Source organism: Hyla sarda, chromosome 6, assembly GCF_029499605.1.
Source record: "Hyla sarda isolate aHylSar1 chromosome 6, aHylSar1.hap1, whole genome shotgun sequence".
Lineage (NCBI taxonomy): Eukaryota > Metazoa > Chordata > Amphibia > Anura > Hylidae > Hyla > Hyla sarda.
Window position 1 is genome coordinate 75,974,311 of NC_079194.1, and position 21,775 is coordinate 75,996,085.

At 41.4% G+C, this 21,775-nt stretch overlaps 1 protein-coding gene across 9 annotated transcripts in view; it reads left to right on the forward strand.

Annotated features, from left to right (window-relative positions):
- The window catches only part of IQSEC1 (IQ motif and Sec7 domain ArfGEF 1), an 830,222-nt gene that overhangs the window by 572,363 nt on the left and 236,084 nt on the right, over nt 1-21,775 (forward strand). The window contains exon 1 of one of the 9 annotated variants that reach the window (XM_056524204.1): nt 7,072-7,649. The exons of the other annotated variants lie outside the window; for them this stretch is intronic. Coding sequence (XP_056380179.1) covers nt 7,534-7,649 — 116 coding nt within the window. The 5' untranslated portion in view covers nt 7,072-7,533. Of the gene's footprint in view, nt 1-7,071; nt 7,650-21,775 lie in introns of those variants that run through there. 9 annotated transcript variants of the gene reach the window in all.

A 21,775-nucleotide genomic window follows, 5' to 3' on the forward strand; every position in this document is an offset into this window, starting at 1 on the left:
TTGTGATGTTCAGACGCAGATTTCCAGTTTATTATACTGGGGAAATAGAATTTGACAACACATGTGAGGCACCACCTGGTCCTGACCATTAACCCTATTGATTGGGGAGAGGGATTACCTAAATTATCAAGACACATGTGACATCTGGAGTTGACAATGATTTCTTTTTTTTTATGGTTATGACATAAGCCCAGGAAAGTTTTTTGCCCTTTAATTTAAAGGTCATGAATATAAGTGCTTTCAGTAGTTTAATACACCTTATGGCAGTGTTTCCCAATCTTTGGATGTCTGGGCATGCTAGGAGTTGCAGTTTTGCAATATCTAGAGCTAGGAGAGGTGCATGTCTAAGTGCTTTCTCCCCAGCTCACTGCCTTTTCTGTCTTGCTGCAGACTGTCTCTATTGTAAGTCTATGGAGCCTGTCTCTTGCAGCAATATGGATATTGCAGCGAGCGGGGGAGAGAAGGTTCAACTGTCCAATTCTTCCAGCTATACCTTACTGAGACATGTCAAAAGTTTGACAGGGATACTTAGGGTACATTTATACTAAGGCTATGCTCAGATGATGGAATTTCCATGTGGCATTCCGCACAGAGATTCCGCAGCAGCAGAGTTCCATTGATTTTTAATGAGATTCTGCTGCGCTGTTCACATAGCAGAATCTTTGCGCCGGAAACATCTGGTGCGAAAATTAAAATTCCGGTGTCTGCAGAAAAAATAGTCTACATTTTTCTGCGAACTCTGCATGGAAATGTTGTCTATAAGATGGCGCATTTCCGAGCTGTCATAGCTCTGGCATGTTATGTCAGGGCAATGTCAGAGCAATTCCCGGCCAGACCAATTTCAGGCGTAGACTCTCAGTTCAGCTGGCATCTTTGGCCCTAGGACCATACGGACCTGTACCATCATTGACGGCAGTGCATGCCACACAGAATTCAGCTAAAGGAATGAACATGTTGGTAAAAATTCTGCTGCAGAATCCCATTGACAGCTGCTGCTGCTGCTGTAAAGCGGATTCTTTCCAAAATTTCCAAGCAAAAATTATCAGTGTGAACTGGCTCTTAAAATACCCTGACTAAGTCAGAATCACTTGTTAATGCCCCTCCTGGCACCTAGCTACCAGTGCATATGACTTACTTGACCACCTTAGCAATGCCTATTGACAACAACCAATAACACTCAACAGGATAGAGGATGAAGGGTTAAAGGGGTACTCCGTCCCTAGACATCTTATCCCCTATCCAGCCGCTGTGACCTCTCGCGATCACCGTGCACACACCCGGTGTTCAGAACGCTGGGTTTGGGCGGCTGCAGTCCTGATGTCACCCCACGTCCTCTTGTGATGTCAAGCCAGGCCCCCTCCATTCACGTAGGGGCGGAGTACCCCTTTAATAGATGGGGACCATGCCCAACCACTACCGCAATAAAACAAGACTGGGCTGCCTTCTTGTGATCTCTATCGTGTGAATAGATGATAACTTTTATCATAAGAAACCCCCTTTAAGGACATGGTCATACAGGATGCATATACAGCATGAAATACGCTTTGGTTGCAACCCATGTGAGCCTGCCCTAAATATGGATAAAAACATCTAGGTAAATGTCTATACCTGACTGTATCTTATACAAAATGGGCCATACAAAAATGAATATCAACTTTCCTCCGTAAATGTAATTGTAGGGCGGACTCATTATGTCCCAAGTATGAAATGAGTAATGCAGATTTTGAGCATTTGTTGTGGGAATGCCGTAAAGTTAAGCTGTTTTGGAATGAAGTTTTTATACAAATTGGAAATAAATATGGGGTACACCTAGAAGTATCTTTTGCTTTTGTAATTCTGGGAGATGATTCTGAGACAAGACCGCTTAATGCCCTCTTATTGAAAATATTCATCTTGGCCAAATACTGGATTTTATGTAAGTGGTTCGATAAAGAAGCCCCCTGTTTGGTGAATAAAATAAATAAAAAAAATTGAAAGATTTAAAGGGGTACTCCTGTGGAAAACTTTTTTTTTTTTTTTTTTAATCAACTGGTGCCAGAAAGTTAAACAGATTTGTAAATTACTTCTATTAAAAAAATCTTAATCTTTCCAGTACTTTTTAAGGTCTGTATACTACAGAGGAAATGGTTTTCTTTTTGGAACACAGTGCTCTCTGCTGACATCATGACCACAGTGCTCTCTGCTGACATCTCTGTCCATTTTAGGAACTGTCCAGAACAGCATATGTTTGCTATGGGGATTTTCTCCTTCTCTGGACAGTTCTTAAAATGGACAGAGATGTCAGCAGAGAGCACTGTGGTCATGATGTCAGCAGAGAGCACTGTGTTCCAAAAAGAAAACCATTTCCTCTGTAGTATTCAGCAGCTAATAAGTACTGGAAGGATTAAGATTTTTTAATAGAAGTAATTTGCAAATCTGTTTAACTTTCTGGTACCAGTTGATTTAAAAAAAAAAAAGTTTTCCACGGGAGTACCCCTTTAAAATTGGGAACTCCAGTAAGAAACTGAAACTTTTTTAAACTTCTTGGGGCCTAGTTGAAAGTTGCATGGGAAATTGTAGATACCGTATATATTGTAGTAGCTTCCCCCACCTGTTATCACACAGGATATTATATGGATATTATATTTGTAGAGGTCTGTGTAATAAGAGATGTTATTTGCCTGTATTTTGGAAAATAAAAAAGTTTAATTAAGAAAAAAAAAAAACTTCTTTCCTCCGTATCAGTAATGGATGATTCCTGGTTGCAGATGATAGTTTTATGGCATATATATATATATATATATATATATATATATATATATATATATAATATAAAAACAAAAAAAAATATTGCAGCACTACTCAGCCTCAATGTGTGGGTGCCAGCATCCAAAAACTTCTTGACCAAAAGTCCTCAGTTTAAATAAGATCCAACAATGACGCAGCACAACGGTGAAAAAAAGTGTTGATTTAATCCTGTCACATCAGTACAAGCAACGTTTCTGCTCCTATGGAGCCATTTTGAAGCTTGAAAATGGCTCCATAGGAGCAGAAACGTTGCTTGTACTGATGTGACAGGAATAAATCAACACTTTTTTTCACCGTTCTTTGGAGTGCTGCGTTATTGGATCATATATATATATATATATATATATATATATATATATATATATATAGAAAACCAAGAAGGAGCAGCACACCTAAGTTGTGGGTGCTATCGGTGCAAAATCCCTGGTCACAGGATAAGAGTAGATAAGTTCAAAGAATACCGCAGCACTCCAAGATCAAATGAAATTGTAGATAGCGTTTATTCCGTCTAGTTCAAGGCAACGTTTTGGCTGCGTACCTGCTTGAAAAAGGCTGCAGCCGAAACGTTGCCTTGAACTAGATGGAATAAACGCTATCTACAATTTCATTTGATCTTGGAGTGCTGCGGGCTTCTTTGAACTTATATATTTTTTTTATGCCCTTTACCTCTATTGATGACCCATTTTAATGCTCCTGGCCTTTTATGTAGACAAGATAAAAATAGACATGTATTACTAGACGTAGAAGGTCAGTTTCATTAGATGTATCTGTATTTTTCTATATAAATCAGGAGATGAGCTTTTATTCTTGGTGGCAGCAGACGACTTTTTGTACTATGTGGTGCACAGTATGAATGTATTGCTGCTGTGTACTGAACGCTGGTGTTGCTGTGTTTTGTGCTGTCTATATTGCATCTTTCTTTTGATCAATGAACTTAAAGGGGTACTCCACTGTCCAGCATTCGGAACATTTAGTTACTAGTTCTGTGTGCGCACTGCGGGGTCGGCCATGCCTCCCCCTCCCATAGACTTGCATTGAGGGGGCATGGCCTGACATCAAGAGGGGGCGTGGCTGACCCCCTCAGCATGCACAAAGTGTTCAGAACTAAATGTTCCAAACGCTGGCCAATGGAGTATCCTTTAAAAGTACCTTTAAGGCTAGGTTCAGACTACGGAATTTCCGCCTGCAATTCCGCTTTGAAATTGCCTGCAGAAATTCCGCTTGCTAAAATGTATAGTGTAGTGAATGGGTTTCCGTTCACAAATTCACACTTCGTAAATTAGTGAAGCGGAATTTGTGAACGGAAAATCCGCTTGGAAATTTCCGCCTGAAGAATGGCGTTGCTCTTTCTTCAGGCGGAAATCCGCGCGGAACACAATGCAGTGTATTGGAGACTACAGTGTCCGCACGGTCCTAGCGCCGACTGATTCAGCCGGCGCTGGCCGCACTCGGAATCTCCGGGCGGAAATTTTCTGCCCGGAGATTCCGTAGTCTGAACCTAGCCTTATACATAACGAGTTTGCTGTGGGTTGACCGCAGCTGAAATTCCTCCTGCGGAATTTCCTAATCGGAATTTTCTAAGCAGAAAACCTGCAAGTAGAATATGTTGCTACCCATAAGGCTAGGTTCACACTACGGAATTTCTGGGCAGAATTTCTGCCGGAGATTTAGCCAGGGGCATTAAGACCATTAGACGGCAATGCATTTCCGGGTGGATCTTTTGGGAGATCTGCTCAAAAATGCATTGACATCTATGGGGACGGCAATGCAGTCAGCACGGTCCTAGTGCCGCCGGCTTGATCTCCGGTAGAAATTCTACCCCGAAATTCCACAGTGTGAACCAAGACTTAGGCTAGGTCCAGACTACGAAATTTCCAGGCAGAAAATTTCCGCCCGGAGATTCCAAGTGCGGCCAGTGCTGACTGAATCAGTTGGCGCTAGGACCACTCGGACACTGCAGTCTCCAATAGACTGCAATGTGTTCCGCGCGGATTTCCGCCTGAAGAAAGAGCAACACCATTCTTCAGGCGGAAATTTCCAAGTGGATTTTCCGTTCACAAATTCCCATTCACTACACTATACATTTTAGCAAGCGGAATTTCCGCCTGCAATTTCAAATCGGAATTGCAGGTGGAAATTCCGTAGTCTGAACCTAGCCTTAAAGTCAATGGGTAACAACATAATCCGCTTGCTGATTTTCCGTTGCAGAAATCCTACTTGAGGAGTTTCGCAGTGGAAATTCCACGAGCGGAATTTAAACTGCAGGCTACCTGCAGCAAATTAGTTACACCCTAAAGGGACATGTGCACTTGGGTAACGCTTATTCTTTCTTGGCTTACACTATGAAAAAAAAGCAAAAAAACAAAAAAAACATACCTTCTACTTTCTACTCAGTGTGTGGTGTCCTGTCTCAGTCAGTGATTGGCTGAACAGGCTGTCACCAACAAGAACAGATTGTCTCAGAAGTAAAAAAAAAATGAACGTGAGTGTATATATATATATATATATATATATATATATATATATATATATTTGATTTTTTTTTTTTTTATTATTTTTTTTTTTTTTTTTTTTTTATTTTTTACTAAATAAAAAAAATTGGAAAACTCAGGGAATGCACTTTTTATTCACTTTACTGTGATACATATATGTCTCATAATACAGTGCATCCCACCTGTGCTATTTTCCTAGTGCACATTATGCTGATTTTATGCAGCTTACAAAGTCTAAAAAAAGACTTAAGTAATTATGAAAATGCTGCCCATTTTCCATATTTCCCTATGCAAAATCCACAACATATTTGCTACGTGTGAACATACCCTAAGGGGTGAATTTACATATGGTAGAGCTTTATTGCTAAAATGTCGGAAACTGTCTTATTTATGTGAAAGATCCCCATTCATATGAATAAAAATGCTTTTTAGATGCCTTGCTTTCTGCCACAAATCCACCTCGTGTGAACTGACCTTTACGGTATGTTTACATGTAGAGTATAGGCTGCCGATTTTATGCATTGTTCAACTATACTAAAATAAATCATAATGAATAAATGATGAAACACAATTAGGCATGAAATACAGTGTATATACTACTCCAATTTATACAAAACAGATTTGTTGCAAACACCAGTTCTATTCTATATGTGAATAGGAATACAGTGGTCCCTCAAGTTACAATATTAATCGGTTCCAGGACGACCATTGTATGTTGAAACCATTGTATGTTGAGACCATAACTCTATGGAAACCTGGTAATTGGTTCTGAAGCCACCAAAATGTCATCCAAAAATAGGAAAAAGTGAGGATTAAAAAGAAATAAGTAGATAACTAATATAGATAAAGCAAATCCTTACATATAAAAGTAATAAAGATCTGCTGGGAGCTGTAATCACTGTCTATGTCAGTGTTTCCCATCCAGAGCGCTTCCAGCTGTTGCAAAACTACAACTCCCAGCATGCCTGGACAGCCTTCGGCTGTCCAGGCATGCTGGGAGTTGTAGTTTTGCAACAGCTGGCGGCACCCTGGTTGGGAAAGACTGGTCTTTATAGAGGACAGGAGCTTCTTCAGGGTCCTGTACAGTACACGCAAAATGTAGCCGCCCTTACTTGGTGTCCAAAGGAGCAGCTAACCCTGGCACAAGTAAAGAGTACAGAACATGTAATACCTCCCTGTACTGTAGGGGGCGCTACCAGACAGTCAGTGCATACACTTCAGTAGTAGAGGTGTAAATGTCCATTCTGATTGGTCAGATCTTCCAGCCATTGACACGTTTCCCAGATCCGGACTGTCTGTAGTATTGTATGTTGAGTTTGGTTTCAAGTTACAATGATCCAGAAAAGACCATTGTATGTTGAAACCATTGTATGTTGAGGCCATTGTAAGTTGAGGGATCACTGTATATAAGGGACATGCACTTGGGGTTCTACAAGGCTCTTCCACATGAATGGGACAGATGCTGACATTTATACAACAAATCTGCGGTGTGTGAATTCACCTTTTTAAAGTTCTTTTCATTTGCTCTTTTTAAAGGGAAACCTTCCTATATTGTTCACATTGGTGTAAGTGGCCCCTCCCCAGACCTGGCTTTGTGTGAAGGGGGTCTCCACGAGGGCCTTTACCACACATTACACAGACATTATTCCCCTGAATACCAGGGAAGGCTGTCATCCAGGTCCCATTTCGGCTATTATCAATGTGTTGCTGTTTCCTTGGAAACCAAGGAGGGCCAATCCCAGGCCCCCTGTCCCTGGCTGGGAGCCTGTCCCTCTGTGGAGCATGTGGCTCTCACGATTAGCTGTTCACACAGACCTGACTGACAACGTGTGCTGGGAATAAGATAAGAATAATTTCTTTTTACGGCAGGCAGGGCGTGTGGTGACATTTCTTTTTGTTGCGCGCTCACATGTTCTGTTACAATGGTTTGGACGTGTCCGGTGACAGCGGAGTGAGCCATCCTGCCGATTTCTCCTACAAAGAGGATTTTCTGGGGATATTTTTTGGAAAGCCTGTGCCTAAGGATTAGCAGGAAAAAATGACCCTTGAGGATGATCAAAACCTGCATGGATTAGTTACTTCTCTCGTCGTACAAAGATCTCAATAACTTGAAGTAATATGAAGAGGTGGGAGCCGTCACTCAGAGATGTCATTCTTCTCTTGCCGGATCTAGATGGAGTTTGTTACTTCTTGGGGATGGAGAATTTTCCCAGGCATCTGTGCCAATGTGCAGTAGGGCACCCGCTGGTATTGGATGGTGCCATCTAGGCACTCTTCACCACTCGCTATCAAAATGATGAAGTTGAAAGCTTTCTGTCTGGATTATTGGCAGTTTTTGTGTCTCCAACCCCTCCATGGGCTCTATAAGAGGTATGACGTGTCAGTATCACAGCTCCATTATTTAGTTTGCATGCAATGATGTGTAATTCACCTATAACTCAATTGAATAGCATTTATTTTATGAATCCAATTAATCACTACAGTTTATTATTACTTTTATATAGCAGACATTCCAACTTGTCTGCTGGGTGAATACTCTCCATACATATCATTCTTTATGTACGTCAATGCTATATTTTGATGTTTTGTAAAGCTACAAGATCAAGGGTTACTGATCTGAAGATGCTGACAAGATGGAGATATCTGCCATCGGCTAATAAATAGTTAATCTGTACAGGGCTGATGCCCTGTAACAAAGCAGCTTTGTGATTGATGGTGAGAAGGGAGGAGGGGGCCATGTAACAGGCAGACGCATTCATATTCATGAGGACCAACACATCCTTTATACCGGCAGATAGCAGCAGATTACACACCCACCATCCACACAATAGATTTCCAGGCTTTCCTCCTCTCTGTCTGTATGTTATCCCTATGGTTAGTTAACCTGTCCTTAGAGCTGAGGTTCAGGGGGGTAAGTATCGCCGCCTCTCTGCAAACTAAATTTAGCCTGAGAGCTTTAATGTGTGATAACACGTTGCACATTTACCGTCACGTGGCCCTAGGTTACATGGTGACTCCGATGACTTCCAGAAGTGGATATAGATCCAATGCAGAGATATAGAAAAATGGAGCACTCACCAGGTCTTTGATAGAGAAAAGTTGAACAGGGGGGGTGGGGGAGTGGGTTGGGCGACGGTCCGTATCGCGCAAACTGCACTTCGTCAGGCCCCTAGGGGCCTGACGAAGCGCAGTTTGCGTGATACGGACCGTCGCCCAACCCACCCCCCCTGTTCCTGTCCGCTCTCCCGCACTCCACGAGAATGCTAAGATTTTCTTGATGCAATAAAGAAGCTTTTCTCTGGATATAGATCCAATGCAGAGATATAGAAAAATGGAGCACTCACCAGATCTTTGATAGAGAAAAGCTGAACAGGGGGGGGGTGGGGGAGAGGGTTCGGCGACGGTCCGTATCGCACAAACTGTGCTTCGTCAGGCCCCTAGGGGCCTGACGAAGCGCAGTTTGCGCGATACGGACCGTCGCCCCAACCCACCCCCCCTGTTCCTGTCCGCTCTCCCGCACTCCACGAGAACGCCAAGATTTTCTTGATGCAATAAAGAAGCTTTTCTCTATCAAAGATCTGGTGAGTGCTCCATTTTTCTATATCTCTGCATTGGATCTATACCTTATCTCGTATGAGAGCACCAAGATGGTATGACAGCTGTAGGAGTTTTATGAATATTCCCATATGTGAAGTAACAGTGCCGGGTCATTTCTGTGTTGGATATATTGGACTTCCAGAAGTGGTGTGATGAGGTCCACTTCATGTCTTGTCACCCCAAATACTGTACTCCCAATCCAAAATCAGTTTTCATAGGTTAAGAACAATACAATTACTTTATGGCCCCAGAAGCTAGCTAGCTGGTCCCTTACTGTGTATTACACTGTCACTTGAATGTTATCCTTTCATTTGTTTGCAATTTGAAATATCAAAAATGTATTATACAATGGTTCTTGTGCTAATATTTGAACTAAAGAATATCCCGGCTTAAATATGCCTAAAAAAAATGGATCTTTCACACAATGAACCATAAGTTCGACAATCCATGAAGTTGGGAGGCATGCTCTAGTAGTCTACTAGGTCCTATTGTTTCAGCTATGGTGTCTGAGAATACTAATGTATGGAATCATAAGACACATTTGGCTGATCATACCATTATTCTTAAACAAACTCAATGGCCCAGATTTATCAAACTGTGTGAGAGAAAATATAGAGGGATTTTCCCACAGAAACCAATCACAGTTGAGCTAACAAGCTGAGGTAAAGTGAAAGCTGAGCTGTGATTGGTTCTTGTGGGAAAATTACTCTATTTTTTCTCTCACACAGTTTGATAAATCTGGGCCAATGTCTATTGTTTATACTGTTTCTCAGTCTAACATGTTGCTGGTCGGATTGTCCGTATGATCGATTCAATGGAACCCACAATTATTGGACCGCGTTCTGGATGATCAAAATCTTATGTGTATGGCCAGCAAATGACCACTTTTTAAATAGTCCTGGGTCTGAATGATTGAAATTGTCTCCTCCCCCCCCCCCCCCCCCTTCTCTAAAACAACATTTTATTTGTTCACACAACCAGTGTTAGTGAGGAGCACCAGCTGGTTGTGTCAACTCTCATTGTTGTGCATAGATGGGACTCAATTATCCTTTGTTGTCCAGCACGTGTGAGATTTAAAGCCCTGAAAGTGGATGAAGGAATCAGGGACAAGATGTAGAACAGATCACTGGAAAATTATAGATCCCTCCAATTTTATGCTAGTTAAAACCTAGAAAGATGTTTTCTAAGAGGGTGCCAGGCAAAAAAGGCAGACTCCGTGTAAGAACTGGGTATGGGACTGCATACCACATCTGCTTCTAAGGAGTACAGCACAAGGCCCCATTCACTTCACGGTTGGCTCCACGCCTTGCCAAAAATGCTATGAAAATACATAGCCTGACGTATCTATTGACTTATAGTAAACGCATGCAAAAAGTGCATCAAATAATGTTTGTTTTGTTTGCTGTAAATATATATATATAGTCATTAGGCATTTCAAAATGTGTACTACCACGTTTTTCGTAATTTTCACAAAAGTATGCATTATGCATGTCTTATACCTTTATCTTTTAATGAGTTATATAGAAATCATATGCAAACATAATGCAATACATATTGCATGTGCTCAACGTTTTACAGGAGGAAACAGGAAACATTTTCAAATGAGAGCAACAAGTATGGCTGCAAACAGCATTTACTGTATGTGCTCATTGCCTTTAACGTTATGAACAACAATGCAAAAGTAATGTTAAAAGAAAGTATACTTTTTGGACACAAAAGGATGCAAACAAAAAAAGTACATGTTTACCGTATACATCTGACATATGCACAAAACATGACGTGAATTGGGGCTAAAGGGTATTTATAAACTTCATAATCTAATGTTTATGTCTTACTACAATTTCCACTGATATAGTTAGAGATGAGCGAAGTTACAGTACTTCAATTCTGCACGAACCTCGCGGCTCGGCGGTTGCTGACTTTAGCCTGCATAAATTAGAGCAGCACCTGAAAGCTGAACTCATTTATGCAGGATAAAGTCAGTAACCGCCGAGCCGTGAGATTCGTGCAGAATCGAATCACTGTAACATCGCTCATCTCTATATATAGTCATCAACTCCTTCAAAGCGATGTCTGTGTAAATATAAAAATGTAACTAACTGAGTACCAGACAGACTCCATCTTCTATATACTTATAAATCTGTATTTGAACCATCACTTTGGGGTGCACAGCTGCAGAGGAGGTGAGGGATGAGATTGTCTAATTATGTCTCTCCCTTGGGTACAGGATACGTTCATAGGTCCCTATGGATTTATCCTATGTGTATGAACAACACATGTGCAAACATGGAGTCTTCTCACACTCCCCCCACAGCTGTGGTCTATACAGTGTGTGTGTATATGTGTGCGTGTATATATATATATATATACATATATATATATATATATATATGTATTTATTTTATTTTTTTAAACCATATGTATAATTTGCTTATCACGCTATCATTTTCATATATTTTATCTAAAAATTGCAAATCCTTTATTTCATTTTTTTTTTTTTTTATAGGCTTAAATTGGCCCATCATGACAACCCCTTATTCAAAAGCTGTAGGGATCTGCCAGCTTTTAGGGTGCAAAAACACAGGGTCACACTAGGTCCTCCATCCATTCTAAAGGCTCAACTCTCTGGCTTAAAGATGACTGTGATAAATAGAGAATACCCTATATGATGTCCACATACACTAATAACAGCCAGAAAACTATAGAAAGATGGATCTCCAGCAGGCGCTTTAACAGCATGAATTAAGGATGAAATGTTCAAAGATCATATAGCAATTTATTTAGGCACACAAAGCAACGCGTTTCCTGCCCGTAGCGGGCACTTCATCAGGAAAATGTGCATGTAAAAACAGGAGACAGACAGGTTTAAATAGAAAAGTCCTTACATACATTTAAAAGGTTAAGTCAATTAGGCTATTCAGGATAAAACACTAAGTAACATGACTAGCAGGCATAAAAAATAGTGCAAATGAAATAGAGATATCAGACAGTATTACATAAATAATTGTATGTAAGGACTTTTCTATTTAAACCTGTCTGTCTCCTGTTTTTACATGCACATTTGCCTGATGAAGTGCCCGCTACGTGCAGGAAACGCGTTGCTTTGTGTGCCTAAATAAATTGCTATATGATCTTTGAACATTTCATCCTTAATTCATGCTGTTAAAGCGCCTGCTGGAGATCCATCTTTCTATTGTTTTCTGGCTGATATTGGACCGGTGGTCGAGGACTTGACCGGAGGATCGGGGCTGCTGATAGCTAACCATTGTTTTACACGCTGCATGGTGTTGTGCCCAGAGCGCAACGCTACTTGGTGTTTTTTTTACTACCACTGCCATATATAAGTACAGTATTACACTAGGGGCGTGTGTGCCTTTTTTCCTCTTTTGTCTCTGCACATACACTAATAAGGCATATAGACAGGAGTTGTCCTGATCAACCCTTTTAGGTGATAACAGTATGTGGGAGGGTTTTTCCCTTTATTATCAGGGACTGGGATACTTGCTCCTGATTTGTTCATTAGCTTTTAAGGCAGTGAAATGTTTCTGTAATGCCAGCGTTATTTAGGTCATTCAGTTTCACAAAAACTTTTTAAGTTGCTTAGAACAGTGGACAGTGCCACTTTCTCATGGGACCTGTCACTTTTGTCCTTAAATGTGTTGTCCCAGTATAAGAACTTATCCATTATCCACAGGGTAGGGGACAAGTGTATGAGGGAGGACCCAACAATCAGACCCCCACGATTAGACACTTATTCCTCATCCTGTGGACCCATTCAAATGTTGCACTGCTGTTGAGAACCAAATTGCTGTATTCAGATGTTACTTTAACTTTTAAAGTAAAATATAAAATGTGCTAAATAAAAACCATATTGGATTGCAGAGTTTTGCCTTATATGCATGTGCTATAAGGAACATCTTTTAAATTATAGTATCAAGAACCCGGTAAAAAAAAATAATAAAATATATATATTACAAAAAATGCTCAAAAAACCTCTATTGTGTGAGGGAGACCTAAACCAGTATTTTATGTTGCACTGAATGTCCTCATTTTTTCTTTATTTAACCTTTGTTTTATTAAAGAGAATCTGTCACATTTTCTGCTCCTATGAATTAAACATTGCTTTGCTTTGGATGCATCTTCTGCAGAATCCTGGCATTTATTCCAAGACTTCAGTGTTGAGGACTGACCCCATAGAAGGAGGCAGGAGTCCCTGGTGCTGCGGCGTCCCAGCTGTATTTGTTATGCGCTGGGCTTTGGCCAAGTTCATGACAAGAAGCTCTCTGCTTGTCATATTACAGCCTGTGTTATGTTCCACACTATACAGGATCTCTCCAGTATAAGCTGTCACAGTAAAGAGCATTTATAACCATCTTTTCATTCATTTACAATTTATCGAAAATATTTTAGTCCGCTTCTGTCATTAGCAGTTAATGAATAGCCAACATGCTGGTAGACCTGGCAGATTTAGCTCCATATGATCTATCTGGCAGTGGTATATAATTCCAAAGGAATTGGTACCATTTGGCCAGAGTACAAGTGTCAGCGGAATAAGAACTGCAGTGCACTCATTAGCATATTTGCATATTCATGAGCCATTATGCTACTCATTGAAGTTTTGCTTGTGACAGATTTTTACAAATATTTTGACAGTACTGTAAATAAAACATAAAACTGCGTCTGTATCTCCGCCGAGCCGGATGATTATAACAGGAAGTTGGGACCGCGAATGGCTGCTATCTAAGGCACGAGGAAGTCCAAGTTCACATTATTGGCATGCCATACGGGGCCGCAGGGACGGGGTCACAACTGTTCATCAATCTGAAGAGACTCCTGTCATGCTCCGATCCAAGTCACCATGTTCTGAGGAATAATACAATATGTACAGGTTGCTCAGGAAACCATGTGTTGGTGGAGAGTTAATATGTATTTCAGTGGCATCTGTAGGAGAAGGGGGAACCCCCCCCCCCCCATTATGATGTCTGATTTTGCCCCCAGGACAAGAAAGGTCTGGTATTTATTTCTCTTGGCTTTCCATGACCCCCCCCCCCCCCCAAAAAAAAAAAGAAAATAGAAAAATAATAAAGGTAATTTGTTGATAATGAAGATAACTGAAGAGAGGAGATACACACGGTTTTTTACTAAAAGAAAAAGGAATGGGACCAACTGGAGCTGGTCCCAATATAAAGCACATGGCCTGTCTCTATGGTTAGTGTATTTACTAACAGGGTACTTATGGAAACTGATAGCTGTGCAAATAACATTAGGTAAAATAAGGTAAAAATAGACTTTGACCCAGATCTTCTGTAACACCACATGGAAATATCCCATGGGCCTAAACATACTATAAAGGCCTTATTTTACCTCAAAAGGTTTCAGACATAATACTGTACAATATGCCCCCCCCCCCCCCCAAGTCTGGTGCCATTCTTTGCCAAATTGAGTTCTTGGTTCCCACAGGAGATAATCTGCCACCAGAGGTGTTTGCCAGCGGCTTATTTCCCTCTCCCCATTGAAAACACATGCATGTCCTGGCCAAGCGGACCCTGCATGTATATGGAGATGTTGGGAGAAACACCTGGTGGTCAGATCAGCTCATTCAGCATGTATTGCGTTTGTCTTAAAGACTATCCCAATATAAAAAACTATTGCATATAAAAATATAGGTAATAAGTATCTCAACAGCGAGTGTCTTGCTGCCTGGACCCTGCTGATGGTGAGAATTGAAGTTCTTTGTCCCTTCAGTGAATGGAGTGTCTGTGCAGGTGCTCTATTTGGGACTGCCAAATATAGCAAATCATATACTCAACTATTAGACCCCTTTCACACTTCCGTTGTGCCCCATCAAGAATGGCCCTTCAAGTCTATTTTTTTTATAGCCTTTAATGGCCGTTCTTGTGACGGGGCACAACGGGCAACAACAGGTCCCGATGGTTCCCATTTACTATTATGGGGTTCGGCACCCTAGATTTTTGATGGGAATAGCTGGAGAAAAAGACGGCACAAGCAGTATTTTTTCTCCTGCTATTCTCCCCCGACGGACGTCACACTGCCGAGTCTGACCGGCAGTGTGAAAGAAGCCTTATTGGCATAGAACAGCTGGGCTTGTATGCTGTGGCTCCCCATTCTCATGATCATTTAGTGTCCCAGTGGTCAGATCAGACACTATTTACCTATTCTGTGGGTCGTTGATAAGTCTTAATCTAAGGATACACTCTTCAATTTCAGTCAAAGTCACTTGTCCTCAGTGACATATTGACACCACTAAGGTTTCTTTCATTCACAAGGTTAGCAAGTTACTTTCCTACAGATGGAAATGTTCCCATAATTTGGTTTAGTAGCTTGTAGAAAGAACACAACTATCAGCAGAATATAAAGATGATACAGAAATGGTCATGACACCCAAATGAGTCTGGCCTTGTCTCTGAGTAAGAAAACCAACAGGGCATATGCCAATCCTTTAAAACACACAGCCAATAGATAGACATCTGGACAGGGCAGAAAGGACAAGTCTCATTGACTGTGGTCTCCAGATGTCTTTCTCTTGGCTGTATTGAGACAAGTTGTCTAGTGTCTCCTTATGCCAAAATTACATCACTGCAACATGATGTACTATGAAAACAGACTGTAAAATACCATGTGGATCTACCACTGAATTCCATTCAGTTTCAGAAAATAAAATGTTGAAGAATTCACACAGCAGAATTTCTGCGCTGAATTCTGCATTCAAATTCAACATTCATTTATAGCCTATTCACTTCAATTGGAATTCCTGCAGCGTAAAATTCTGCAGCAGAAATTCTGCTGTTTGAATGGGACAGTGGAATCCCATTGAAGTGTATTGGTTATAAATTCATGCAGAATTCAGCGCAAAATTTAGTGCAGAAGTTCTGCCGTGTGAACTCAGCCTTAGCAAGAAAACCTTTTACTGCACAATGGCCTGTACACCAGCATTCACACATTGTCACAGAGTATGAAATTGCTTTCTTACCATCTGCGGGATGTATTGATCAGGTGTATAATCTACACAAAGGGCTTTCTAATTAAAATTGTGTCAATCTCCAGACAGAAGCGGTGTGAAGACAGCTTTAGGGCGATATTCTGCAGTATTATGAGCATTTTATGAGGCATATCTTTTATTATTGCTTTTAGGTCCTGTCACACTGGTTCCGTCCTAGCGGCCAATACATTAATCTCTGTTACTGATCACTGTTCCTTTAACAAAAGTTTCTGGAGTGATGCTCTGCAGCAGGACCAGGAATTAGGCCAAAGTTCTTTCCCTCTGGTTATGTACAATGGAAAGTGCTCCCAGAGCATGGGAAGAAATTTAGGCATTTTCACTTCCAATCCAAATCTTTCAAGACAATTTTCTGCAGTTTGCTTCCAAATGAGTTCCGGTCCGTGCAAGCCGGGAGATTGCGTCTGGAATAATGAGGAATTAAGTGAAGTTTCAGCTTTGGGTTTATTGTTGATTGTCCTGCACCAAATTCCGTACAGATTATAAATGATGTGCTCAGATTTCGCAGGCCTCGCCTCTGTAATTCTGTGATTTATACTGTCATCTCTTTGAACTGGGATAGGCTGACGGCCGGGGGATTGTTGCATTAATTACATCGAGACCACTGAAGCGTGAAGGAGAATTATCATTAAAATGTAGTTTTGCTCTTTATTGTTATTTTAAAATGAAATCTTCAGATGCTTCCTCTCTTTTCGGTCGTGTTCTAACTTTGCGAGAGTAAATGTTTTTTGACCCATTTTACAGCTCTCACTGTGTTGAGTCTTAGCTATTTGGTCCGGTGTTTCCAAGGGAGATTTTCGGTCGCTCATGGTGGAAAGTGAAGTGATGCCCCCCTCCTGCTCCGTGTTGGCACATGCAAAAAGCATCACAGGGCTTATTGCTGGGATGGACAGCACATGTGCCAAATATGCTGCCCCCATGCAGCAAGGCACCTTGTTACCTGTAGGGGGCACCTCTGAGTGATTACTGTATATGAAAAGACTATATAATTGAATTCTCCCAGTACAAGTGGTCCCTCAACATACGATGGTAATCCGTTCCAAACGGACCATCGTTTGTTGAAACCATCATAAGTTGAGGGATCCGTGCAATGTAAAGTATAGGACAGTGGTCTACAACCTTCGGACCTCCAGATGTTGCAAAACTACAACACCCAGCATGCCCGGACAGCCGTTGGCTGTCCGGGCATGCTGGGAGTTGTAGTTTTGCAACATCTGGAGGTCCGCAGGTTGTAGACCACTGGTATAAGAAGTTGTACTCACCTGTCCCCGCCGTTCCGGACCCGTCACCGCTGCCCTGGATGTTGCCTTCCATCGCTTTCGCCGCGTCCCCGGGTGTCCCCGACGCTCCGGCAAGGCCTCTGCTTCCCCGGCATCCTCGCTCTCCGTCGCCGCATCACGTCGCTACGCAACGCGGCGGTGTGCGCAGCGACGTGATGACGACGATGGAGAGCACCGACGATGCAGGGATCCCGAAGGGGACGCGCTGGAGCACCGAGGACAGGTAAATGATTGTCAGCGGACCACACGGGGACCGTAAACGGCTATCCGGTGGCAGCTGAAGCAGTCTGCGCTGCCGGATAGCCGTTTATACGATGGCCCCGACATAAAAAAGCATCGTATGTTGATGCTGCCTTCAACATGCGATGGCCTCTGAGAGGACATCGCATGTTGAAATTATCATATGTCGGGGCCATCATAGGTGGGGGGTCACTGTAATTTGTATGTATAGGTTATGTTAATGCAGGAAAAGAAGATGCTTTTGTATGGGTGCTTGCAGCCAGGTCCAAATATGAATCCAGGAGTAGATTAATTAACTTTAAATTAAATTTATCAAAATACATTAGACAATGTGTTTCGAGAGTAATGTTACTCTCTTTTTTAGGTCCAGAGCAGCAGAGGTGGACCTGAGGAAGAGAGTAGCATTACTCTTGAAACGCGCTGTCTGCTGTGTTTTAATGTTTTAAGTTATTAAATCCACTCCTAAGAACGATTCATGTTTGGACCTTGCTGCTTGCGCAGATACAAAGGCATCTTCTTTTCCTCCATCTACATTGTCTCTTCATGGTCCCCATTTTGGATTAAGGTTGTATGCCGGCTGCTACTTTTGTCGATAAAGACACTCTAATAGGCTCTTCATGGTGTAGTGCACACAACAGGTGAGAGTACTACTGTATATGTTCTGATACTACAAAGGTAACTTATTGCCCCCTATGTTTCCTTCTTTATTTACTTTACTTATTGGTTACTATGTTGGCATTGCAGATTTTTCCACTGCAGGGATGAACATTTCTTCAAAGGGGTTGTCCAGTATAAGAAAAACACTGCCTATTTTTTTTTTCCAAAAACAGCACAACTCTTGTCCACAGGTTGTGTGTAGTACTGCAGCTCAGTCCTATTCACTCCACTGGAACTGTTCTGCAATTCCAGAAACGACCTGTGGACATGAGTGGTGCTGTTTTTGCAAAAAAGAAGCAGTGCTTTTCTTATACTGTACAACCCCTTTAAAGGGGTATTCTGGTCATTTTCAATAGGATTCTGCTGCTCTGTTCACACTACAAAATTTTTGCAGAGGAACGTCTGTCACAGATCTGGAACTTCTGCCATTTATAGGTGTGCAAGTGTTTTGGATGGGTTCCAAATGACCGCTCTAGGTTGATGTCTTGCTCCAAATTAGGTAATACGTGCACGGAGAAAAACACACACTGACTCTCTCATTGGGTCAAAGCAGTTTTTCTGGTTTATTGTATTGCGTACACACAAGATATACCCTTCAGTAGGGCGTAGCACATTGTGTACGCATTTTAATTGGTTAGCAGTCTACTTTATGTTTGCATTGCATCATATTTTCTGTCTGAAAAGGGGAAGGTCACACAGGGCATAGTACAGGATGCAACCACCTTCTTAGAAGAATGATCTTCATTTTGTATCTATTATCCATAACACAAGTATTTGGGTTACTGCTTAGCAATCGACAGGACGAAAAAAGACTTACTAAAGGATTACGAAAGAGTTCCCCTTATGATATTTCTTGACAATGGCCTGCTTACTCATTGTTTGAGCAGATTCAGGACATGAGGAGCATGCAGAGAGAATTCCGGATGACACAGGAGCTGTATTTATTAAGGGCCCTTAATCCTGAACTATTTTCACAGTATTCTTCACATTGCATGGATTTTGTTATTGACTGCTACAATCTTAACCTTTAAAATGTCTGTAATGAATGTTCATTGCGCCGCTACTCTCCTCTAGCTAATGATTCCTCTAATTGATCGCTGGCACTTTCAAGTATAAAACTGAGTTTGGATTAATTCCATATCCTTGACTTGCTTAGATGCTAGGTAAGTGGAAAGTATTCATACGTCTCTAGTGTTCCTAAGAATAAAGGTCCTGTCCCGGTCAGACCCCCCCCCCCCCTCCCCTCATCCACATTCTACTCCACCTTCCTTCTCTCTACCCCTTTCTATGCAAATTCAGGGCTTCAGATACTGTATAAGAAGTATTCCATATATGAAGTAGAGCTGTACATCATCTTTTAGGTTAGGCTAGTGCTTCCCAACCAGGGTGCCTCCAGCTGTTGCAAAATTACAACTCCCAACATGCTGGGAGTTGTAGTTTTGCAACAGCTGGAGGCACCCTAGCTGGGAGACACTGAGTAAGGTTATGTTCACACGACGTAATATTCGCCTTGAGAATTTCCAGGCGGATATTCCGCAGACAGCGAGCGCCGGCAGAACATGCCAGCACTAGGACTGCTCGGAATTTTGCAGAAAGAATAGACCTGTCCATTTTTCTACAGACGTCAGAATCGTGATTTCCACAGCAGAAACATTTACCACGGAAATTCCCCCGTGTGCACAGTGCACCAGAATACAATTGAAATCAATGGGACTCTGCTGCAGCAAAATTTATGAGCAGAATATTCTTCTCGGAAACTCTGCTGTGTGAAGGTAGCCTGAGGCTGACACATGGCAATTCCATATAGGGTGTGCTGTGGATTCTTAAAGTAATCCTACAGTATGCTGTTGAATCTGTGCAGATTTGTCCTTTATCCTGTACTTTGTTTCGAATTACCATACTTTGGAACCCAAAGAAGATGCTTCAGCAGACCTCAATACATTTCAGAATTAAATTTATTGCAATTCCATAAATGTACAAACTACAGCATTTCACCCCAAATTCCGAGAGGAAGACCACTTAGAAATTCTGCTGCATGATGCAGAGTGAAATTCCACTGAAAGATTCAACATGTTCATTCTTTCTGCAGAATTCTGCCCGGAGTTCATTGCTGTCAATGAGGACAGTGCATGTACAAGTGGTCATAGAACCGATTCATTATGGCAGCGCCTGCTGCACATGGAATGTTTGCCCGAAATGTGTCCGGCCGCATATTTAGTCATGTGGATGGGCCCTTATACTTTGTTGTCATGTCTGAAAATTATCCACATATATGGTCCTATTCATGTGATGCAGATTTTGGGCCCTTTCACACAGCAGAATTTCCTAGTGGAATCCAGGTTAAAAATTCAGCTAGGAGATTCTGTATGCAGCAGCAGTCTCCGATCTCAGTTGGCACTAGGACATGTGCCATCTCTATTGACGATTATGTATTTCCAAGCAGATTCTGTGGAATCCGGATTGCAAAATTTACAGATGAAAATTTTGTTGCGGAAAATCTGCGGAAATCCCATTGACCACAATGTTAACTTCATGAAACAGAATTTTTAAACTGAATTCTACTAGGAAATTCTGTTGCCCTTTGCTGAAAGGGCCCTTTGCATAATGTCTGCCATGGTCTGACATTCCACGAATAGCACGTTCTGTCACTCAGAAGTGCGTTGTCTTCATAGACAGCAATGAATTTCTGAGCGGAAACGAATGAACACATTTATTCTTTCGACAGAGACCAAAATCTGAATTTCTGCAGCGGAAACATCTGCCACTGAAATTCCGCTATGTACACAGTGCAGCAGAATCCCATTGAAAACAACTGGACTTTTTTCACAGAAGACCAAGGCTGGCCTTCAGAATTCTTCCATGGATGTCCACAAGGATAGGCCCTACTGTTATGCAGAATCTGCAGGAATAAATTACATACTACTTATTTATATAGAAGATTTTCTTCACAAAAATCCCTTTAGGAACCCAATTCACATGTATGGAATATGAATTGGGTTGCACAGTACTGGAGGCCGTATCTCCAGAAGGATATAGATACTCTAGAGAGAGTTCACAGAAGATACTAAACTAGTACATGGATTGCAGAATAAAACTTACCAGGAAAGGATAAAGGACCTTAACATGTATAGAAGAAAGAAGAGACAGAGGGGATATGACTTAAATACATAATAGGAATCAACATGGTAAAGGAGGAGCGTATATATTAAAGAAAAAACTACCACAAGAGGACATAGTTTTAAATTAGAGGGGCAAAGGTTCCTGCAGTAATATCAGGAAGTATTACTTTACTGAGAGTAGTGGATGCATGGAATAGGCTTCCTGCAGAAGTGGTCGCTGCAAATACAGTGAAGGAGTTTAACCCCTTAAGGACGCAGCCCTTTTTCACCTTAAGGACTGAGCGCTTTTTCGCAATTCTGACCACCGTCGCTTTATGAATTAATAATGCGAAAATGCTTTTACCAAATATTTTGATTCTGAGATTGTTATTCTACTTTATTTTGGTGGTAAATTTTCGGCGCTACTTGCATCCTTTTTTGGTGAAAAATTTCATGAAAATTTAGAAAATGTAGCATTTTTCTAACTTTGAAGCTTTCTACTTGTAAGGAAAATGGATATTCCCAATACATTTTATTTTTCTTCACAAATACAATATGTCCATTTTATGTTGGCATCATAAAATGGACAAATTATTTGCTTTTTGA